General features: G+C 36.3%; 1 protein-coding gene across 1 annotated transcript in view; it reads right to left on the bottom strand.

Annotated features, from left to right (window-relative positions):
- Positions 1-2,680: 2,680 nt before the first annotated feature.
- The window catches only part of LOC5567681 (galactosylgalactosylxylosylprotein 3-beta-glucuronosyltransferase P), a 185,077-nt gene continuing 165,887 nt past the window's right edge, over positions 2,681-21,870 (bottom strand). Inside the window, exons 4-7 of the mRNA XM_021849266.1 lie at positions 16,347-16,569; positions 4,508-4,662; positions 4,157-4,447; positions 2,681-4,097 (exon numbers count right to left, since the gene is read on the bottom strand). Coding sequence (XP_021704958.1) covers positions 3,990-4,097; positions 4,157-4,447; positions 4,508-4,662; positions 16,347-16,569 — 777 coding nt within the window. The 3' untranslated portion in view covers positions 2,681-3,989. The remainder of the gene's footprint in view (positions 4,098-4,156; positions 4,448-4,507; positions 4,663-16,346; positions 16,570-21,870) is intronic.

Below are 21,870 nucleotides of genomic sequence, written 5' to 3'. Positions count from 1 at the left end.
GCAAAATAAAAGTTTCTCGCACATTAGCACTTCCTGGTAGCAATTTGACTTGAGCAGTGTTGCTACGACAAAATTTTGAACTTTGCATAAAAAACTGGATTACAGCTGAAGAGTATTGCTATGTTGCTAAGCATTCTATTATTCTATTTCGCTCAAGCTTTATGGTTTCGATATTTTCTTTATTCTTCTTAAACAGCGTTGCCAGCTACATGAACATTTGTGCTTCGGGCGAATATATGGTACGCAACATTTTCTTCAACTTTGGTGAACATTCGGTATCGTTATCTTCAAAATTTAATGGTATCTGCATATCACACCCCAATTGGCTCTTTTGATAACAATCGAGCAGTGTTGCCAACTATCACCAAAATATGAACACTTGAATGGCCATTTTGTAAAGGTCTCAGCCCATGCTTCAACTTTGCCGAATATCTCGGGTCAGTATTTCCACATCTAGACGTTGCATTTTTCAAAAACATAATTATAACCCTGATTTTTTTATGACCGGTTCTTTTTACGACCCCCCGATGACGGTCGTAAAAAGAGGTTGGGGTGCATCATATAATATATAATACTAATGAGCAACTTTGCCGAAGATATCAATATTTCAAATCCACAGAATTTAGAACCATCCTAAGATCTAGTTACTGAGCGATAGTCGCTTAGAGCAATGAAGCAATGATGAGGAGAAAATCATATTGCGCATTTCTTTCACCACTGGACTCTCGCAGAAGTTTTTACAAGTGCGCGACTGCATCAAATCGAGTCGGTGTCTTAAGTGGGCTTATTCTTCACAATCCAAAGAATAAGTGCTCTGAAGACACCAACTTGATTCGATGCAATCCCGCACTTTTATTCGAATTTTCGCACTTATGAAGCCGTACTTCGCAGTCCAGTATTGAAAGAGATACACAATACGTAGAGCAAACCATTTAGTTGCCATCGGATATCAGGGCATTATTCTAAATTGTTAACTAGCTGAGTGTTTTCGAAGAGATTTGTTATTTTATGGTCCTATTATTTTCATTCGCGATTTGAATATATTATGCATTTATTCCTCCTATAAACAAAAATTGTCTAGCGTTTGCGTTTGCGCCTGAAAGCACACAAAAGCTTCCATTCCATATTGATATGCTATTCTCTTGCATTCAAAAGCTCCTCGTCTGCATTTCAACGTCAACGGATGAAAAAGGGTTCAACAATTTCCACCATAATTTGTGTGGAAAAATGGTCTCCGAAGGTTTAAGGTGCAGGATCCGTCATTAATTTGACGATTTTTCGTTCAAAATCATGAGAATTTGTATGAAAATTTGTTCACTGTATTTTATCCTTCAAGCGAAACACAGTGAACACATTTTAGTCGTAGTAATTTCAGTTTTGAACAGAATAACTTATTGTCTAAAATTATCAATAATTTTATTCGACATGTCTTCCAACGTTTCAACATTGGATATTCTATGTAACAAAGTAATATACCATTTTCAAAATTCTGTTTTGAATCCTCTGCAGAGCTTTCTTCCTGGTATTATAACAGCTAATCCATATTGGTATAGCATATTATAACAGCATGGCCGGCCTGATTTTTATTTTTAAGATCAAGGGCTTATTCTTAAGGCTCAAGTATCCATCATTCAATCATCAGCAATCATCAAAAACGGAAAACCAGTTTTTTTTTCGTTCAAATATAATTTGATTTAGATTTTTCTTTATTATAGAGGCTTTAAGCCTTAAGCAGGTTCACCTCTTTGAGAAAATTCGTTCAAATATAAACAAATTCTCACAAAATTCTATCATTGCAATCCAGATAGCAAGAGTAATGCAATGATATATTTTCTTGAACATTGCTTAAATTTTGAGCAAAAAAAAAAACTGGTTTTGAAAATTTGTAAAACGATGATGGTTATTTTCCTCTTAAGACAAAGTTTCGATGTTCTGTTAATGAGTGAATAAAGATATTTTGTATATTTGTTACATTTGGCTTGAATGCCCTCAATGTGATTTTTGAAGGTTATTATAAAGCAAAGCCAAACTTTGAATTTTCAAGTGCACAAGACTGGAGAATCTGGCAACAGATCGCGTGGGAAATCAAATCAACTTACTTGCTTGCTGGTGGTGACCAATGGGATACATTTTCAATGGGAAGCGCTGTTTGGTTCTCAAGACTTGTGCTCTTTAAAATTTGAGGTGTGGCTTCGTTCTATAATCATCTTAATATTTTTATCTAGCATGAGCCCTAGATACTTTACTTCGTCTAACCAATTTATCGACACCCCTTTCATTGCGACAACATGTCTACTTGTAGGTTTCAAATAGAAAGCTTTCAATTTATGTGAAAATATTGTATGTTGTAAAAAATAGGAAAAGCTCTGAAGACGATGGACAATATGTGTCTTCATCTTGGAAATGGGATGTCATTAAAAATCTGGAGATTTACTTACAAACCGTTCCTGTGATGTACCTATTGCAATACCTTGAAAAAAGTAACATTTGTGTATCCACCGGTGTACTGAATTCACTCGGTCTAAGATTTTTTACACTTGGACAGTGCATGCTGATGAATGCTCCCACGTGTTCCAGCCCCACTCAAATGTAAAATCTCTTGGACCAAGTGAAATCAATTTATTGATAAATAAATACATCGTATTTATTTCTTATTTCTCAAAGAAAAAAGAATTATAAATCTGGTTTTCAATATCATTTTATTGGTATAGCTTACGATTTATTGATGATTTTCAGATTTGATCACAATAAAAGTAGAATCATTATTAGTGAATTACTATTAATTAGCATCGAACAAGGAAAACTCGTTCACTTTTTTCCATTATTTGCTAGATTTCTGACAAACAAAGAACTGAACAACTTCAACTTCTAGATTTCATATGGGACCAAAGCTAATTTGTAATTGAAACGCTGGTCAAAACATAAGAGCAAGCGTTATTTCAAACCAATCGAACCAGTTGGCAAAACATCAAAAAATTGAAGGCAATAGATTTTTTAGTTCACGTTTGTTTTTTTTTTGGAAAGAACAACTGGTAGATTTTGTTTCACTTAATCATGATACCAATTTGAGAGGAAAGCTCGATGTTCACTCATCGTATTCGATTCGTCTTTGGATACTAGTTTTTTTTTTCTTTTAAAAGAAATGTGAGCACACGTGGAAGGGATTGCACACTTTATCGTCTTCCTGTGGATTACTTTTGCGCCGCACCAAGTGCGATCAATGATACCTCATAATCGTTACTATTCTTTTTAGTAACTTTTTTTGGAATAGCTAAACTACATTAAAATATAGGAAAAAATTCTAAGATATGGGAGAATTTCAGATCTTCTGGATTTGAATGTATTTACATGATTTTAACTAGTAAATTTATGTAGCTAAAACTATCTAAGAATATCTAGTTGAGGTTTGGAAAATATATCAAACAATGTTGCTTACAGAACGGTCAATAAAAATATCATTTCACGAGTTAAGGAACATAAAGAGTATTTACAGCTTAGTGTGGAACTCGCGCAGGCGATATAGATATTTTTTATTAATTCAGTTTCACGCACAATCATTTGCTGTTGGAAGAAAATTGGGATAAGAAAAATATCCTTACAGTACCTAATTGTTATCATATCCTATCTAACTTTATTTTACATTACGATGCATAACTGGTTCATTTCACTCCGTAGTTCGTAGGGGAAACCAATCTCAACCAATTTGGCATTTGCCGTTTTAATCTATCATCAATCTTTAAGTACCCCCTGTTTTGTCAACCTATGCAGTTGCACTCAACGCTTTGATGCATGTTCTTCTTGCTTTGAAAATTATTGTGATTTAGTTCGTGAATCTTTGTTTAAAATTTAAAATAGCACCCAGAATTATGTATTTATCTCTTTTTTCATTCATTCAATCCTTTTCATCCAAAACAATTTATTGCAATTCCTTCTGTACTTCGGTTCGGAAACTTAGAGTTGTCTTTTATTCGTGATTTTTACGTCAAATCCTAAACTAGTGTTCGCGTTAGCTTCACCAGATTGGTTGATCCGTATTTTGTCAGGTTCAACGGAAGTGCTGCTGGGTTCTTTTTGGACTGCGTGTGCCATGTCAAAATCTGTAATTGGAAAATTATATATTTTTACTGAGCATATATTGTTTAAGTTTGTAACAAACCTCAGTGCAATTAGATGCCAACAGGTCAATATCCTTCAAGTCCAGGGGATCCAAACTTCGCAAGAAGCCATCCTCTTCGTATCCTGCCTTGAAAGGCATTTCTGCCTTAGGTCGAGACAACAAGAATTTTACGCTCACGGCAAATCCGGCCATATCGATCGGATACTTGCGTCCTCCAATCCATCCGTCGTAGAAGCCGGTGATCGATCCATTGACCACAATCGGACTGCTTACGCCATATTTGGATATGAGACCCACCGGCCACATTCCCACCTTACGAATGTAACGAATCTGAAAAAAAGTTTTTCGAATTTAAAATGAAAAATTTATAATTTACCTTCATCATCTAACCTGTTCAAAGATTTGTAAATTGTAAGTGTTGTCATCGTCGGCGAAATAGAGTACGCCTTCAGTCGCGTTGGCACGGATCCACTGGAGGCCACGATTTCGGTTGGACACGCCACGGGGCTTAACTTTCAGTTTGCGATATTTGGCCGGCATGGGAGCTGAAAAGATGTAAACGTATAATTAAAATAACATGTAACTGTTACAATATCACAACTGGATAAATTTTAATCATGCTCATCAACAAACAGTTTTTCCCACCCACGCTGGAGCAGGTAATTGTTCGAATTTTGCCAATTCGAATGGAGATTGTCGTTGCAGGTATACAAAATTTCTATTTATCAATGGAAAATGTAAGGTAAGGCGGAGCAGTATGGGAGGATGCTATTTACTATTATTTAAGTCGTTTAAGCATAGGGGAGCCAAAATTTCAAAATTTGCATCACTCTAATGGTCATACGGGGCAATATGGGCCACCTTTCATTTGATATTTAAAAACGATTTTGATCCCGATATGACCTCATAAATTATTCTTCAACTAAAAAATCTGAAATGTAGTTGCTACTACAAATTAAGCTTATGAAACGATTAAGTTGTATTGTGTTTCTAGCTTTTCAAGACCTTTTGCATAGGTGGACCTGGACCATATAGCTCATATCGACCCTACTCACTTCTGATAACATGTCTGCCTCTGATGTTGATTTCTTATCTGAACTATTGCAATAAATAAATGATGCAACGTTTCAAAGCACAACATTGACAGAAGCAGTTCAACTAGGCGTGAAGTTTACAAATGAAATTGTAATTAGATTACGTAGTAATGGAGTTATGAATCTAGGTAAATTTTGAAAATTTTGAAATTGGAATGTTTGTAATTTTAATGCTAAATAGGAGCTGTCTAATTGTCTACCATTTAATAACGTTCATACAGCATTACTTACTAAAACCTTTCGTCCATCAAAATGATCGCCTGGAAATAGTATGCTGAGAAGTTGATTGGCGTATAAAACATCAACTCTATTCGTCATTTGAAACAAAAGTTTTGAAACCTGGTTGTTCCTGTTTAAACACAACTTGGTAATTTTACTTACCTGAGTTAAACTGCATGGTGGCATTTTCAATGCACAGTTCAGCAAGTTAATCTGCTTTAAAATGACTTGCAAAAATCGAATTGCAATAAGTCTACTTTTTGTTATTGGAGACTTTAAGCATCGCTCGTGGAACACGAGGGAAGAATGACCTTCGGGTTAAAGTCCCTCTCAAACAACAACAACAACAGGTCGTGGAACAATTCTCAAAGCAATACCAATGGCAGGATTTTACTTGACGTGTATATTTCTTAATCCAATACCCAGATAGCCTCACTTGATTTGCCTCTTCTAAACAGAAACCCTTGTACGACTAGTTTGGTCTTAATCAAATCTAGTTAGCTTTGTATCCAACTGGTTATTCTCGCTGGCGTTGATACTGATCATGTCCCTGTTATATTTCAAATTTTTCATTGAGCGATTTTTAATCCTATCGGGTCCACTTTCAGTTACTTAAGATCGGGTGGGAATACATATAAATCAAATTTGACATTGACAATGCTCTACAATGATGCTATTAAAAATTTAGAAAGGGGTGCTCGGAATTAAAAAGGTTGAAAACCACTGCACTAGTTCAGTTCAAAATAAATTGGCTGCACTAGTTCAGTTCAAAATAAAAAGCTCTCTCAATCACGATAACGTTTTCGATAACTTTTAATGGTAAGATTTGGAAGAAGGGAGTATAACTATCAATAAATCAAACATATGGAAACCCTTTGCGTTGATGGAAATTTTTACATCCTCATCAATGAAGAAGTTTATCATTTTTGTTTGATATATCTTTGGGCTTCAGTTGGCATATTTTCCTGACGAATGGAACAATGTCAAGATTATGCAAATTCTAATCCCAAACAAAAATCTTGGTGAAGCATCAACCTATCATCCAATCAGCTCACCTTCCTCTATTAGTAAACTTCATGAAAACATTTATTTTGAACAAAATTATTCGACATTCATTGTTCACATAAAGGCGTGGACAACTTAAAAAAAAACATCTACTAACATTCTTATCTGTCGAATCGTTATTATCTGAAACCAAAGACTGAAATATTTCCTGTAAGAGGAACACCAAAGCAGCATTTTGGGACAAATATTATACAACATTTTAACAACTGGCTTACCTAAGTTTGAATATTTTTCTTCAGTCTTGCAAACATGGAAGACTTATTTTTAATACTTCCAAAACTCAACTCACAGTATTCTCAGAAACCTTCAAATAGACATGTTGTGACGATGGGGGGTTCCAATTTATTGGTCACATGAAGTTAAATATGTAAGACTCATGCTAGATATAACATAATCTTCCAATAAACACATTGTGAGCATTCAAGCCAAATGTTATAAATATATGCATATCACATAAAATGTGAAACCTTATAGTTTAGCCAAAATATTAAGATTTAAAAGTGGCGCAAGCGACTTGAAGGCAAATTTTTAAGTTATAAAATAGGACCTACAGTAAAGTTTTTATAATTTTGTTATTTTCCAATCAATGTTGAAGCGTTTAGCATAACTCTCTTCAAAATTAAATTTATGAAAAATCTGTGGAAAATCATAATTGTCTAAAATTTAAACTAGTTTTAGTTAAAAGCAGTTTTCTACTCTTTTTACTTCAAAAATCATTTTTGTTTTACCATAACTTTATGAATACTCAACCGATTCCAAATCTTTTACATGGTTTTGTAGACAATTTAGTTGATTTTAAATATTGTATAAAATACATTTAATTAAAAATAATGTTTTGACTTAGTTAAAAACCTGCCCAAAAATAACCTTTCAATATTGTGTCCAAGAAAATATGATAATTACAGTCAGGATTTTTACAGAATTATATTCAGAATTCCTTCAGAAGTATCCAAGCTAGTACCCTGACATCAAGTATTATGTTAACATCCAGAGTATGTCCATGATTCCCTGTGATAACATGGGTATCTAGGGTATGATACTTTCGACAGCTTTGTGTTGTTTTCATCATGGACGGCTCCTAAAACCGACTGGTCTCAAAATTATTCGCATAAAAGTTTATCGTTCAACTAAATAAATGTAATAATGTTTAACATGCAATAGCTTTATATTACAAAGAGTACAAACTATATAATATAAACAGCTTTTCCTATGTTCTCCATTATGCGAGAATCCTGTCTATGATTCTGTGGAATCTTGCAGAGCGTCCTGTAACAATCTATTGTACCCCGTTTGGCATAAACTCGTTTGGCATAAACTCGTTTGGCATTAGGTCGTTTGGCATAAAGCCGTTTGGCATAAAGTCGTTTGACATAATGGTCGTTTGGCATAATGATTGACTTGAAATAAATATCGGCATTTTTAAGCTTTTACCGAGATCAACACCACCGAGCCCATAGCAAAAAGTTTTGGTAGGTTATAAACAAGCGTGGTGTTCATTCAGAGGTTTTCCAAGCCAAGAATTACAAAAATAGTTGTGACATTTGAGAGCATTTCTAAATAAAACTCGTGACGGGTCTCTACATCTCAGAAAATAGAGTGTCTTTGAGCTTGTTGCGATATACATATTTGAAAACAGTAAATTGGCAAAAAAAAGTTCGCAGTTATTCATCAAGGGAACGCTCATAAAATATTTCGCTGCAGATCTAGCTCTGTCCCAGTCTGGACGTAACACTCGATGAAAATTACTTGATAAAAGAAAGGATTTTTTTTGCAAAAATATCAATGCGATTTAATGCAAAAAAAGCCTATATACGAGAGCAGATTATTTTTCGTTTAAAATGTTTAAGGCTTTAACGCAAAAAATCTTTTCACAGCATAGCTCAAATGATCAACACATCTTTAAAAGAAAATATTTGTGGCAAAACTTTTCAACGGTTCAATATAAATTCTAATTTTGGAAGTGTACATCAAAAATATCGTCTATTATCGAGAGAAGGGAAAATTTGTGATTGAAATAATATTTTTTCCAGCATATCTCGGAAGGAGATCACGCGTTTGCCCCAAAAAAAGTATATGTTGAATATTGGCAGATTCCAAAAAAATTATCATTCTTACTTCACATATGGCAAGAATTGATAAAACAGCAAAATATAAAAATGGTTAACATTTGGCTTTACTAAATAATAAAATTTTAAACAGTATAAATATAAAGAACAGAAACAGAACAGAAAAGAACAGCCTATTTTTAAAAGAAGGCAAAATTTATAATTAAGCCAATAGAAGAATGGACGCCAAAAATTATTGCGACATAATAAAACGAAAAGATATAAAAAAGTGCGTTCAGAATCATCGAAGTGATTGTGCTTGGTTTCCCCGAATGTCTTTTCCCCGAATGACACGTTTCCCCGAAAAGTGGTGACGAGAAAGAACAATGAACAGTCAGAAGAAGGAAATATTCTATCGTTCTCGGCTATACACATGTTGGCAAAAATGGGGAGAACGGTAAAACTCGAAAGAACCGCCAATTAAATGAAGAAGGGTGCATATTAGATGGTCAGTTCGTTCACCACCCTGAAATGTATAAAGTTACGACAATTATGAGTGCTAAAAACTTTGCGGGGAAGTGGGCTAGTTGAGAAAACGGGATATTCGGGGAACTGGCGTTCGGGGAAACGACATTCGGGGAAAAGTAGCACAACCCATCGAAGTAACTGCAGTAATCGATTTCTCTTTTCGCTAATAATTTGAGCAGATCAATGTTATCGATTGCCACCCTTTTGTCAGTAGGAAACAAAAAAATACTTAAAAAATATAGCTCCAAAGAACAGCCTATGCATAAAAGAAGGAGAAATTTATTGACATATAAATCAACAGTTTTCATACCTATAATTATGGTTACATCATAATTTGAAAAAAAAAAACATTTAAAAGAAGGGTAAATTTGTGCTAAATATATAAAAATCTTCAGTGCAAAAATTTGTTTCAATAGCGAAACTCAAAAGAAGAATTAATATTTGAAAGACGGATAATTTCTGGATAAAAATTTAAATACTATTGGCAATAACTTTCCTAATATGCTTAAATTTATTCAAGAGCGAATGATTGTTGAATAAAGTGTCATTTTGTATCAATTGACTCCAAAACAAGCCTGATGTTATCAGAAAGATTCAATAGCAACGTAAACAAAAAAACAATTGAGAAATTCTTGGTTTCAGACTCATTCTCCCAAACGACTATTATGCCAAACGACTGTATGCCAAATGACCTACCACCGTAACAATCCTGCTCAAGATTGTATAACAATAGTACCCTATTTACGTCAGTAAAGTTGTTTTTGACGAACTTGGATGAAGCGCAACAGATTTTCTCGAAGTTTATTTGAAATTAAACAGCTTGAAAGACATGGGAGTGGAAGGGTGTCTTGTGAGGCTTATATTATTTTCTAAATTATAAAAATTGTTTAAGTAGATGAAAAAACCGAATTTAGTACAATACCATTTAATTCCACTACACGCTAATATAAAAGTACCCATTAAATGGGTTTCTAGTACCCATTTTCATAGCTTGTATGGAGTTGTCAGAAAAAGGGTATTTTTCAATTACATAAAAAAGGGTATTTTAACCTCATTGTAAAGTTCTCTAACTATAAATAATAATGGGTAAATGGTACACATGATAGTTTTCAAAAAAAAATCCCATCTTTATACTTTGCTTCTTGTTGATCAGTTTGAATGCGGAAAATAATAGTAATTAACATTAAGAGACAAGCTTCTTCTAAGTTTCCTGGCAAGATATCCTTAAAGTTATGGACGAAGCCGTGAACGAAAAAGATTGCAGATACTAATTTGTATACAAGTAAGTAATATCACCAGACATTTTCTGATAAGTTAATGTTAATAGAAATCGTTTTTTTCGTTGCAGATTTTGGATGACCGCGAGGATAGTTACTCTCGCCGCTAGTTAGCCGCAGCGGTTCTCGTGTAGCTTTAATTGCATCAAAAGCAGTCACTCCATGCAGAGATTTCATCTCTTTGTTCGACATTCGATTCCCGGAAGGATGTTTGGGAAGAGCTCGAAAAGCCCCTGTGACAATACCTGGGAACATATCAAATTGGAAACCTCACGCGAAGAAACCCTAAGAATAAAACCTGTGGAAGTAAATAAATGTAATATGTTGTATAAAGTCTATTATATTTGCTTTTCTGTTTTTATAAATCTTCTTTAATCCTTAACCTCAATCTACAGCACCGCTCGCGGAACAATGGGGGTTTATTACCCATTTTCATTCAAGCGGCCAAGTGTGAAAAATACCCATCTTTTGAAGTTCAAAGCAAATACTCTTTAATGAGTAAACGGGCTTTACTCTTTTAATGAGTTAAACCACTTTTCTTGGAAATGGGTACTATTTTACCCATTAATGGGCACTTTAATGTTAGCGTGTAGAGTTTGTATCCTTTGACAGATACGCGTATTTCGAGCTCAACTGTAAGGCCGTCTTCAGTGTCGTGTACTAGACTCGACTACACGACACTGAAGACGGCCTTACAGTTGAGGTCGAAATACTCGTATCTGTCAAAGGATACAAACTCTAGTGGAATTAAATGGTATAGTACTAAATTCGGTATTTTCATCTACTTATAGGTATTCTACTAAAAAGCTCGAAGATTTATTATCAAAAATTGTTTGTTTATTCTAGAGTGTCTATTTTCCGTAAATATTAAATGAACTTGATACGATTTGTCAAGGATTCTACCCCATTACCCCGAATGCCATTTCCCCGATTGCCATCACCCCGAATTCCATTACCCCGAATGTACCATTACGCCGAATTCCATCACCCCGAATGCAATTTCCCCGAATTTACAATTATCATGACATGATGATATTGATGACATTTCCCGCGATATTGGAATTCGGGGTAATGTCATTCGGGGTGATGGGACGTTCGGGGTTTTGGAATTCGGGGTAATGGCGTTCAGGTTAATGGCATTCGGGGTAATGGGATTCGGGGTAATGGGGTAGAATCTTGTCAAGAACTACCTCATGAACCAACATGGAATTTTGCCTAATATTATAAACTTTCTAGGCTTCAATAGCGTTCAAAACCAAGGAAACAGATTTGTTTTTTTTTGTAGAAACATGAATTAATTACTCTCAAAAAAGATAAATAACCATACAAATTTACTGGTATAAAATATATATTGATTAAACAAGAAAAATTATTAAAAAAAAAATCCATAACATTTGCCTTAGTTTTACGATTTTGAGGATTTCCCGGGATCCTGGGATATCCCGGGAAATGGCAGTTTTATTTCCCGTTTCCCGAGAAAATTGGAAAGCCTATTTCTTACTAGGTGAATTGATCTTTTCATGAAAATAATTTCTCGTTCATTCTCTTTTCTATGATGCTTTTCTATTTTATCAAAAAAAGGTTTGACAGTACGGGAAAATTAGGGGCCCGAATAGCCGTAGCGGTAAACGCACAGCTATTCAGCAAGACCAAGCTGAGGGTCGTGGGTTCGAATCCCACTGGTCGAGGATCTTTTCGGGTTGGAAATTTTCTCGACTTCCCAGGGCATAAAGTATAATCGTACCTGCCACACGATATACGCATGCAAAAATGGTCATTGACATAGTAAGCTCTCAGTTAATAACTGTGGAAGTGCTCATAAGAACACTAAGCTTAGAAGCAGGCTCTGTCCCAGTGGGGACGTAACGCCAGAAATAGAAGAAGAAGTACGGGAAAATGTCATTGTTTTTCATTAAAGTTAAGTGGTTTTCATCAAACTCTGCGTACATTTCGGGATTCCCGGGATGCCAGAACTACAATCCCGGGAAACGGGAAATCCCGAAATTTGTCGAATCCCAAGATTTTTTGTCCCGGGATGTCCCGGGTGGACACTCTAGTTTATTCTCATACTCATTCTCTCATTCTCAATTTTCATAAAAATAACATAAAATTACAAATACATGGTACCACACTGTTAAGGGCACAAACGGTACCTCAATACGTCCAGAAAATACACCTATAAAGTCTCCTTTTATGTCTTAGCTGCCCAAACTGCGGCTTTTTATGCAACTCAAAGCTTAAATTTTAGTTTTTGTAAAGTAGCTACGTTCTTGAAATCTTAGGCAAGACTAACAGAGTACTTAGCAAAATCCTCAGAATATTAGAATACAGATTCCGGAACATGTTAAGTATTTAAAAAATAATCTCGGGTAATAACTTTACGCAACCTTTGCAGGATTTTCAAAGGATCCTCGTCGAGATTCTGATGGAACGCTATGCCTAATTTCATATACCGTTTTGTCTCAAATTCCGAACAGACTCATATTAAGAACACTCGGTTTTTGTATGGTGATTTGGTTGAAATGTTTCGCTGAAATATGTCACCAAATAACAAGAAAATGCCAGTCAATTGCAATTCAATTTCAACGTTTCCAATAACATTTTTACCGCGGGAGTAGTTATGATTCTCTAGTTTGAGACTTATAGAACAAGCTCAGATAAATTTATTTGCAAAATTATTCATTTGAATACGATTTTTTTGTGCTGTTCGGAATTTGAATCAAGGTGTTCGGAATATGAGACAGAATTAACACAGTGTTCGGCATTTGAATCAAAATGTTGTTCCATACTTTTACGTAAAAACAATACTAATACTAATTAAACCAACATTATTATTGGTACTCTCAACAGCTAACAGTTAGACTTTGCGAAGAAATTAAAATTTACACAAATATCAGCCAATTTATGCCAATCAGATGAATTTGAAGTCACTGTTGGCCTTAAGTGTTCGGAATATGAGTCAAAACGGTAATTCCAAGCAAGATTATTACAAGTTCTTAGAAGGGATTCATACAGAATCATGACCAGAATTCTAAAAGAATTTTACAACTGTGAAGCAGCAACATCAGTAATATGGATTTAAAATAATGTTCAAAATATCAGAAATCCATAGCCTATCTTAAATTTTAGCAAAATATTGAGTTTTACTGTTTCAACGGTGTTCGATATCCTAATAAAGAAATGAAAAATAGCACGATTCATCGTAACCGTGCAAATAGTTTCGTCAGGCATTTAGGATCATTGTACTAGATTGTACTGAGGAGCATGAATTCGATTCTCATTTCAATTCAGAAAACTTTCGTAAGAAACGTTTTATCAAAGACGAATTTAAGACATAGTAGACGGGCTCAGCATGAGTTCTACTTCTAGTACTATATTTGGTCTCTTGGTACTACACTCCTGAGAGAGACTCGCGAAGAGGAAAAATATCAACGTCATATGCAGCCCAGATTCCCCTCTCATGAAACGTCAAATGCAGCCCACCGTTTTTATGACTGAAAAAGTGAAAAGTATTGTGTTCAAAGTAAACTGTTATTAAAAACCTCAGTCGGTGGAGCAGTTTTTTCCAAAGTTGCTGATAAATCTAAGCAGAAGATTAATTATTTCTAATGTCTGCTACGTTTGCTGGCATGAAATTTCACTCAAATGGCTATTTATGATTCGATGTGATGCAAACTTAATCATTTTTTGCTGAGAGGTTCATGTGAGGATTTGAACAGCATGCGCATAATTGGTATGCGCATGCCCATAATTGGTATGCACAAAGTGGAATAAGAAAAAAACTCAGCAATCACAGAAAAAGAAGACCGTCTTCGCGAGTCTCGTCTCAGCTACACTCAATACCCAAGTTTGACAGATCGCAGTAAACTTTTCACGGCATCCTAGATTTTGCTGTGCCATTAAATTTTGGGCAACTGCAATGTTCATTTCGGTTTATATTTCGTTTGTTATTATATCGTTTATTGTGTCGAGTCTACTACTCGACACTGAAAACGGCCTTCTAGTTGAGGTCGAAATACGCGTATCTGTCAAAGGATACAAACTTAAGGGGAATCACATGATATACAGTGAGAGGCAAAATAAAGTGCCCACCTTACCAGTTTTCGAATTTCTCTCATTGATTTGGTTCAAATTAAAGTTAACACACCTAAATCTTTTGTGATATTTTATTTTTGATGTTCTTTTAAAGTTGCACTTACGAAATTTTGATTAAAAAAAGAATTTTACTTAAAGAAAAAGAAAATCAATTTGTATTGAAAAAAAAGTAGTGACAAAAATAAGTGCCCACTTCCTTCTTGGCCCCAGAAAAGATGATTTAAGAAAAATAAAAAGCAATTTAATAGTTAATGTGTCCTCCTTTGGCCTTAAGGACTTGCTGGAGGCTCTTCGGCATGCTTTTCACCAGGTTTTGTAGGTGTTGTGGATCTAGTTCTTCCCAGGCGCGCTCCAAGGCTTCAAAATAATTATTTTTGTTGGTAACACCAGTTTTTTCAACCCTAGCATCGAGAATCGCCCACAAATTCTCGATGGGGTTGAGGTCTGGGCTTTGTGGAGGCCATTCCAGCGGTTTAATCCGACAAGACCGGAAGAAAGACTTGGTCTTCTTTCCAGTATGCTTCGGGTCGTTGTTCTAGAGAAATATGAATTTCTCTTCAAGGCCCGTCTGGATCAGCGAAACCTCCAGATTTTCCAGCAAGATGTTAATGTAGGAATCTGCCGTCATTATTCCGTCGATTTTCACGACGCTTCCTACTCCACTCCATGAAAAACACCCCCAGACCATCACATTTCATCACATCACACTTCCATGCGTCACCGTTCCTTGGATGTGGCGCTCCTGAAGCTCGAGCTGTCTAACCGAGAGCGGCGGGCTCGTGTGTGATGCAGAGCACCACATCCAAGGAACGGTGAAGCATGGAGGAGGAAATGTGATGGTCTGGGGGTGTTTTTCATGGAGTGGAGTAGAAAACCTCGTGAAAATCGACGGAATAATGATGGCAGATTCCTACATTAACATCTTGCTGGAAAATCTGGAGGTTTCGCTGATCCAGACGGGCCTTGAAGAGAAATTCATATTTCTCTAGAACAACGACCCGAAGCATACTGGAAAGAAGACCAAGTCTTTTTTCCGGTCTTGTCGGATTAAACCGCTGGAATGGCCTCCACAAAGCCCAGACCTCAACCCCATCGAGAATTTGTGGGCGATTCTCGATGCCAGGGTTGAAAAAACTGGTGTTACCAACAAAAATAATTATTTTGAAGCCTTGGAGCGCGCCTGGGAAGAACTAGATCCACAACACCTACAAAACCTGGTGAAAAGCATGCCGAAGAGCCTCCAGCAAGTCCTTAAGGCCAAAGGAGGACACATTAACTATTAAATTGCTTTTTATTTTTCTTAAATCATCTTTTCTGGGGCCAAGAAGGAAGTGGGCACTTATTTTTGTCACTACTTTTTTTTTCAATACAAATTGATTTTCTTTTTCTTTAAGTAAAATTCTTTTTTTTATCAAAATTTCGTAAGTGCAACTTTAAAAGAACATCAAAAATAAAATATCACAAAAGATTTAGGTGTGTTAACTTTAATTTGAACCAAATCAATGAGAGAAATTCGAAAACTGGTAAGGTGGGCACTTTATTTTGCCTCTCACTGTAATACTAAATTCGGTTTTTCATTTAATTACTTTATTTCGTGTCGTGGCTATGGCACTGAAAAATTCATGTGGTGCTCTTTGTCCACTGAAAGCATGATGAATTTTTGCTGCATTTTGTGCCTGGCAGGATTCACTGCAGTTTTGAATTATCTGCTCGATTGTTCGTTTCCTTCATTTTTACATTTTAGAAATGTTAAAAATGATATGGTCTCTTATTTGCTCGTTTGATGTCCAACAAACCAAATGAATCTATCCAGCCTTGATCGCCCATTTGATGCACCAATACCCAACCCATACACGTACAGTATTCCACAACATAACCCAACCTTCCTAACACTATTTCGACTCACCTGTTAAATGGATAAATGGCACATTGATTTGCTTCAGCAGTCTCGTTACGGTTTCGGTCCGATTGTCCGCGTCCTCGACGATCAACCAGAACAGGTTCGGCACGTGCTTGAGGGTGTAACCGAGCCGGGTGATTTCCGCCAGCTGCTCCGGACGGCGATATGTCGGTGTGATAATGTACAGTGGGGGTAGCACCTTGGTGTCCACCGGGAAATGGGAAGGAATCTGTAAGATGGAAACAGAACGTTGGTTATGGGCTGTTGTTTCAATGAGATATTTATGAGGGTTATCACGGTGGGTGTCAATAATGGACAGAGCGACGATGCGCATGGGTTAAATCGGAAATTTTGTAGCGTAAAAAATGGATGCTTTTGATAACACCGTCCACCTACCGTTTTGATTCATATAACGAACGCTTAAGGGTTCATTAAAGTATAACTCATCGAAAAGCATACAATTTAAATCTTTTGGTATGGAAATTCAGCATTATCGAGCATTTACATAAACACTTAGCTTATGAAAGGTTTATCAATTATTTTAATTCTAAAACTTACATATCTTCAAGTTCGACAAAAAAGTCGATTTGAAACCACAGAGATGCCTGGGAAGTCGATAAAATTTCCAACCCAAAATGATCCATGATCATTGGGATTCGAACCCAAGATCCGCAATTTGATCTTGCTGAATTGAGCATAGTTAGAAATCATATATTTCAACATAATTCCAAAATGAGAACTTTTGAATGATCAATGTTGAAGCATTCCAAGTGGCACATTTCCTCAACACAGAAGAGCTGCCTAGAATTAGAATTAGAACGTTATTCGTAACACATTTCAATGGTCTACCTATCTATCTATAACCGTTTCAAATAAACGACCATATCAGAGTTGTGAAATTTGTGGACGAGTTCTACGCAGAACTTTCAAAGTTATCACCAGGGAATGGCAGAAAACTCGGAGCGGTGCAAAATATGCATGTGCTGCACCCGACTTTTGCGTGCTTCTCCTGTTTTTGTTGAGTAACACAAAAGAAGGTGCGAGTATTGCCGCAACTGTGTGAGAGACAGAAGATAGCTCTAGCTCTACTCTTTAAAACGCATGGAGTAAAGCACAATGTGCTTCGTGTGGTGCTTTTCATTGAAAACATAATCGAGAACGATTGTGACTGACGGCGGTGTCGAATCATTTATTGCTTGCTTTACACTTCAAAATCATTCAAGGGTTTATTCACAAATTTCATAACGCCGAAAATAGCCATTTTTTAGACACCCACCCACCCCCTCGTAACGCATTTTGTATGAATATTTTTCGAATTTTGTATGAGCTGTAGCATCTTAAGGGCACCCACCCACCCCTTTCAGCGTTATGAATAGAGACAATGGAAATTCGAGATTTCGCGGAAGCCGCAAAATTTGGCCTTGGCCGCGAAATTGCGGAAATTCCGCGAAATGCCGCGAAATTTGTTAAATTTACAGAATTTATATGACAATCCCAGTAAATTTAGGATATTTGCTTATGAAAATGAGTAATTAATTTTTAATTTGAGGTTCGATCAGAAATGTTCTATTCGTTTATCTTAAAGTTGAATGGTTTGCTTGTTTTTTGTTGTGTTTTAAATTTTGCATCGACAATATAATATTAAACTTATTATCTAAATTTGAAAAACGAAAAAACAAACTTGTAATGAAATTCCGTTAAATTTACACATATCTAGAAAGATTCGCGAATCAGGCGAAACTGACAAAATGTACACAATTTAAGAAAATATAGCGTTGAAATTGTAGCTCGATTGTCTATTCACTGCACTTGAACTTTTCCCCTATCGATAATTTAACTATTCAAAAAACGCAAAATTGTAGAAGATGAAACTTCACCTCATGCCAAACCACACACTTTATTGGTTACGCCTGTGTTTTTGTTTATCAAAGTGATGGGCGCATCTGAAATCGAAATCAAAACACGGCGAGAGTAAACGGCGACACTGCAAACAAAAAATAAACAAGGCGTACATGGCGGGCTTAATTGAAACCAGAATGTAAACACGGCGCAAAGTAATAGGCGACACTGAAAATAATATCGATTACAGGCTCATAACATTGGGCGATACTGGCATTCTCGAGTACGTTTTAGGCGAAACCTTTAAAGATTTTTTGAGTACGAAATAGCTAGGGTAATTGTAGGAGATGTGTGTGGTATTGATGAGGATTTTAAAACTTAGTTTATGAAATATGTTTTAATGTGAAAAGGTTAAAGTTTGAGTATATTTTCTCCAATTGGGATTTAAAATTGCACATGAAAATTTCATTGATTATTTTCTCATTGTTATTGATTTGTCAGATAGGCCCTAATCGCGAATTCCTCTAGATATACAATATATTTTCACTGTAAACATGCATTTTCATGTTCAATAAGGTCAAAACTATGGAACCACGACAAAGCCGCGAAATTTTGATTTTATCGCCTGGATCACCCGCGAAATTTCAAAAATGTTGCCGCAAATTTCCATTGTCCCTAGTTATGAAGTTTAAAAATGGGTCCTTACGTAGAAAGCACGTGAATTTGAAACTAGGACGTAGTACATTTCTTACAATGTTCGGAAATTATTTTGTAATGAGAGGCCGTACATTAATTAAGTAAGGAGTTATGTGTAGGGTTAATCATGTGGAGGGGGAGGAAGTTGTTTGTTACGTGCCAGACCAATTAATTTTAATAAGCCATTTTATGAGACGTTCGAATGACGTTTTCCGGCGGGCCGCTAATTGTTATTGTTCAAAAAACTAGCATGACATGTGAATGCCACTGGTAACATTTTTGTTGGTTATGACATTCCCGTCTCTTTTGAATTCTATCCAGCTTCCATGTTTTGTGTTACCAGTAGATGAAATAAATTGCTCCTTTCCTGCTGATTTGATTAACCATGGAAAGATTGAAGAGTTTATTATAACGCCATTGTTGAATGAGCTCCTTCCAAATGTAACGCTAGAAGAACGTAAATAAATGGGCCGGCCAGCTAGTTTCAAAGCTTGTAAACAAACGGAAAACATATGATTCGAAACGTCTCATAAAATGGCTTATTTCATACAAAAAAATCTTCCCTCGGGAAAGGAGGTGTCAAAAAACCGACAAAACTCTTGACACTTTCGTGGAAAAGCAATTCTCGACTTCGCCTCCCTTGTAAAAAACCTTTACCGCATTTGATATTTGCGTTTCAAACGCACACAGCAAAAACAAATGTCGAATGCGTTATTGAACCTAGGTTGAAACTGGCGCAACCCATTCTGAATCACAGTTTCAACCCCAACCCGATTCAGGTTCGACCGAACTACAATTTGCTTGAAGTTGGTTCGTTATGCGTTGATCACCGACCCAGTTCCAAAAACAAAAACGACAATAAACACAACGATCACTCGAAAATTTTGTCAGACATAATGAATCTAATCAAAGCAATCGTTTTTTCAGGAAATTGTCAAAACTCCTGGTCAACACGAAAAGTATACCGAAGTCGTCGGAATTATCTAAGTATGTGTGAGGCGAAATCATGTATGATTTATGAAGTAAATAAACGTTTGTGTGGTACCTTTGAGAGTGGCGTCCATCCGTACTCTATCATCAACGCAAAGTGATGTTATTTGAGAGAGCCTTTCCTAATGCTCAGAGAGATTCTCAGCAACGGCACATGGGAGTTTTAGCACACAAAAAAGAATGGGTGCAACACAATTCATAATGCACTAGCACGTCTCTTTCAAATTGAACGTGCTGTCTCCCGGCAGCGTGTGCTTCACCGAAAGAGTTTTGAGTCGCACCCTATCCCTGGTTATCACCCAATATCCATATCCAATAGATTTCCCGATGTATCACGGGCTAGGGTTAAACCTGAGAGAGACTCGCGAAGAGGAAAAATATCAACGTCATATGCAGCCAAGTTTCCCCTCTCACGAAACGTCAAATGCAGCCCACCGTTTTTATGGCTGAAAAAGTGAAAAGTATTGTGTTCAAAGTAAACTGTTATTAAAAACCTCAGTCGACGGAGCAGTTTTTTCCAAAGTTGCTGATAAATCTAAGCAGAAGATTAATTATTTCTAATGGCTGCTACGTTTGCTGGCATGAAATTTCACTCAAACGGCTATCTATGATTCGATGTGATGCAAACTCAATCATTTTTTGCTGAGAAGTTCATGTGAGGATTTGAACAGCATGCGCATAATTGATATAAACACAAAGTGGAATAAGAAAAAAACTCAGCAATCACAGAAAAAGAAGACCGTCTTCGCGAGTCTCGTCTCAGGGTTAAACCAATTCCACCCCGACTTGTCATTTTCACAACTAGCGTTCATTTAACCATATCACCACCCCCTGTGGTGAGGGTAGTTTTTTTTGTTTAGTCGATAGTCACTATTCATTGACGTTGAGATGATGCTCCGACTATTTTCGGATAGCCAATACCATCTGCATGCAGTGGAAAACTTCTAGCGACAACACACATCGGGCACTAATTCCCACCTATCACGGAAAACCGCAGACATTGAGCATGTTCAGGCCATTATCAGAACTTTGTGGAACTGTGTGGCTTTTTCGGTTCAGAGTTTAATCCGAATTTCGAAACCACACCGAAACGTGTGGGGCTCCCGTGAGAGGGATAAATTTTACCGTCTACCCATACACTGCCGTGCAAAAGTTTGAGGTCGCCCACTAAAAACAAAGAAAAGTTAATTTCTGGATAAACATTTCAAAAGGGCACATCGACATAGGTAAACATTGGCTTTGCAAGTCGCTGTTGAGCCCAATTCAACTTGATCACGCTTACCAATACCACTATCAGGAAGAGCTAACACCAATCTTTCTGATAGTGGGGTTAGTTTGCCCTCTTGTGCTCTTATGCCCTTTTCAAATGTTTGTCCAGATTTGTCCCTATTTCTGTAAATGCATACTTAATTGAGACCCTCAATGGCTCATTCGATAGGCAATGATATAATTTTATCTTTGCAAGCATTTTGATTTTTTTAATTTCTTACTAGGTTGTGATGTTTTTTCTTTAAATACACTGAAAAAACGTGGCTGATTTTCTGAGCGATGGATCGACTGAATTTTTTAATTATTACGGCATCAGAACAGTAATCTCGTAACTTAAGAAGAGTATTTTTTAAAATTTTGGCGGAAAAAATCTGAATACTATTCAAAACCATTTTTAGTGGATTTTGTCAGCGATCCTAGGTTTACAGTGTGAATCCTTAAATTACTGTGTACATCCTGGTATTCCAGTTTGGATTCTGGGATTCCGGTGTGAATTTTATTCTTCTTCTTGTTATTACTTCCTCACTGGGACAGAGCCTGCTTCTCAGCTTAGTATTCTTATGAGCACTTCCAGAGTTATTAACTGAGAGCTTTGGGGAGATTTTTGTGGGAAGATCGTGGGATTTTTGTGGGAACCCTGGGATTCCAGTGTAGATCCTTGAATTCCAGTATAGATCCTGTTTTTCTAGTGTGGGTCTTGGGATAATGGGATGGCGGATCCTGTGATTCCAGTGTG

Source organism: Aedes aegypti, chromosome 3 (assembly GCF_002204515.2).
Source record: "Aedes aegypti strain LVP_AGWG chromosome 3, AaegL5.0 Primary Assembly, whole genome shotgun sequence".
Lineage (NCBI taxonomy): Eukaryota > Metazoa > Arthropoda > Insecta > Diptera > Culicidae > Aedes > Aedes aegypti.
Note: the sequence above shows the minus strand (reverse complement) of the source record. Positions and strands in the feature narration are given on the sequence as shown.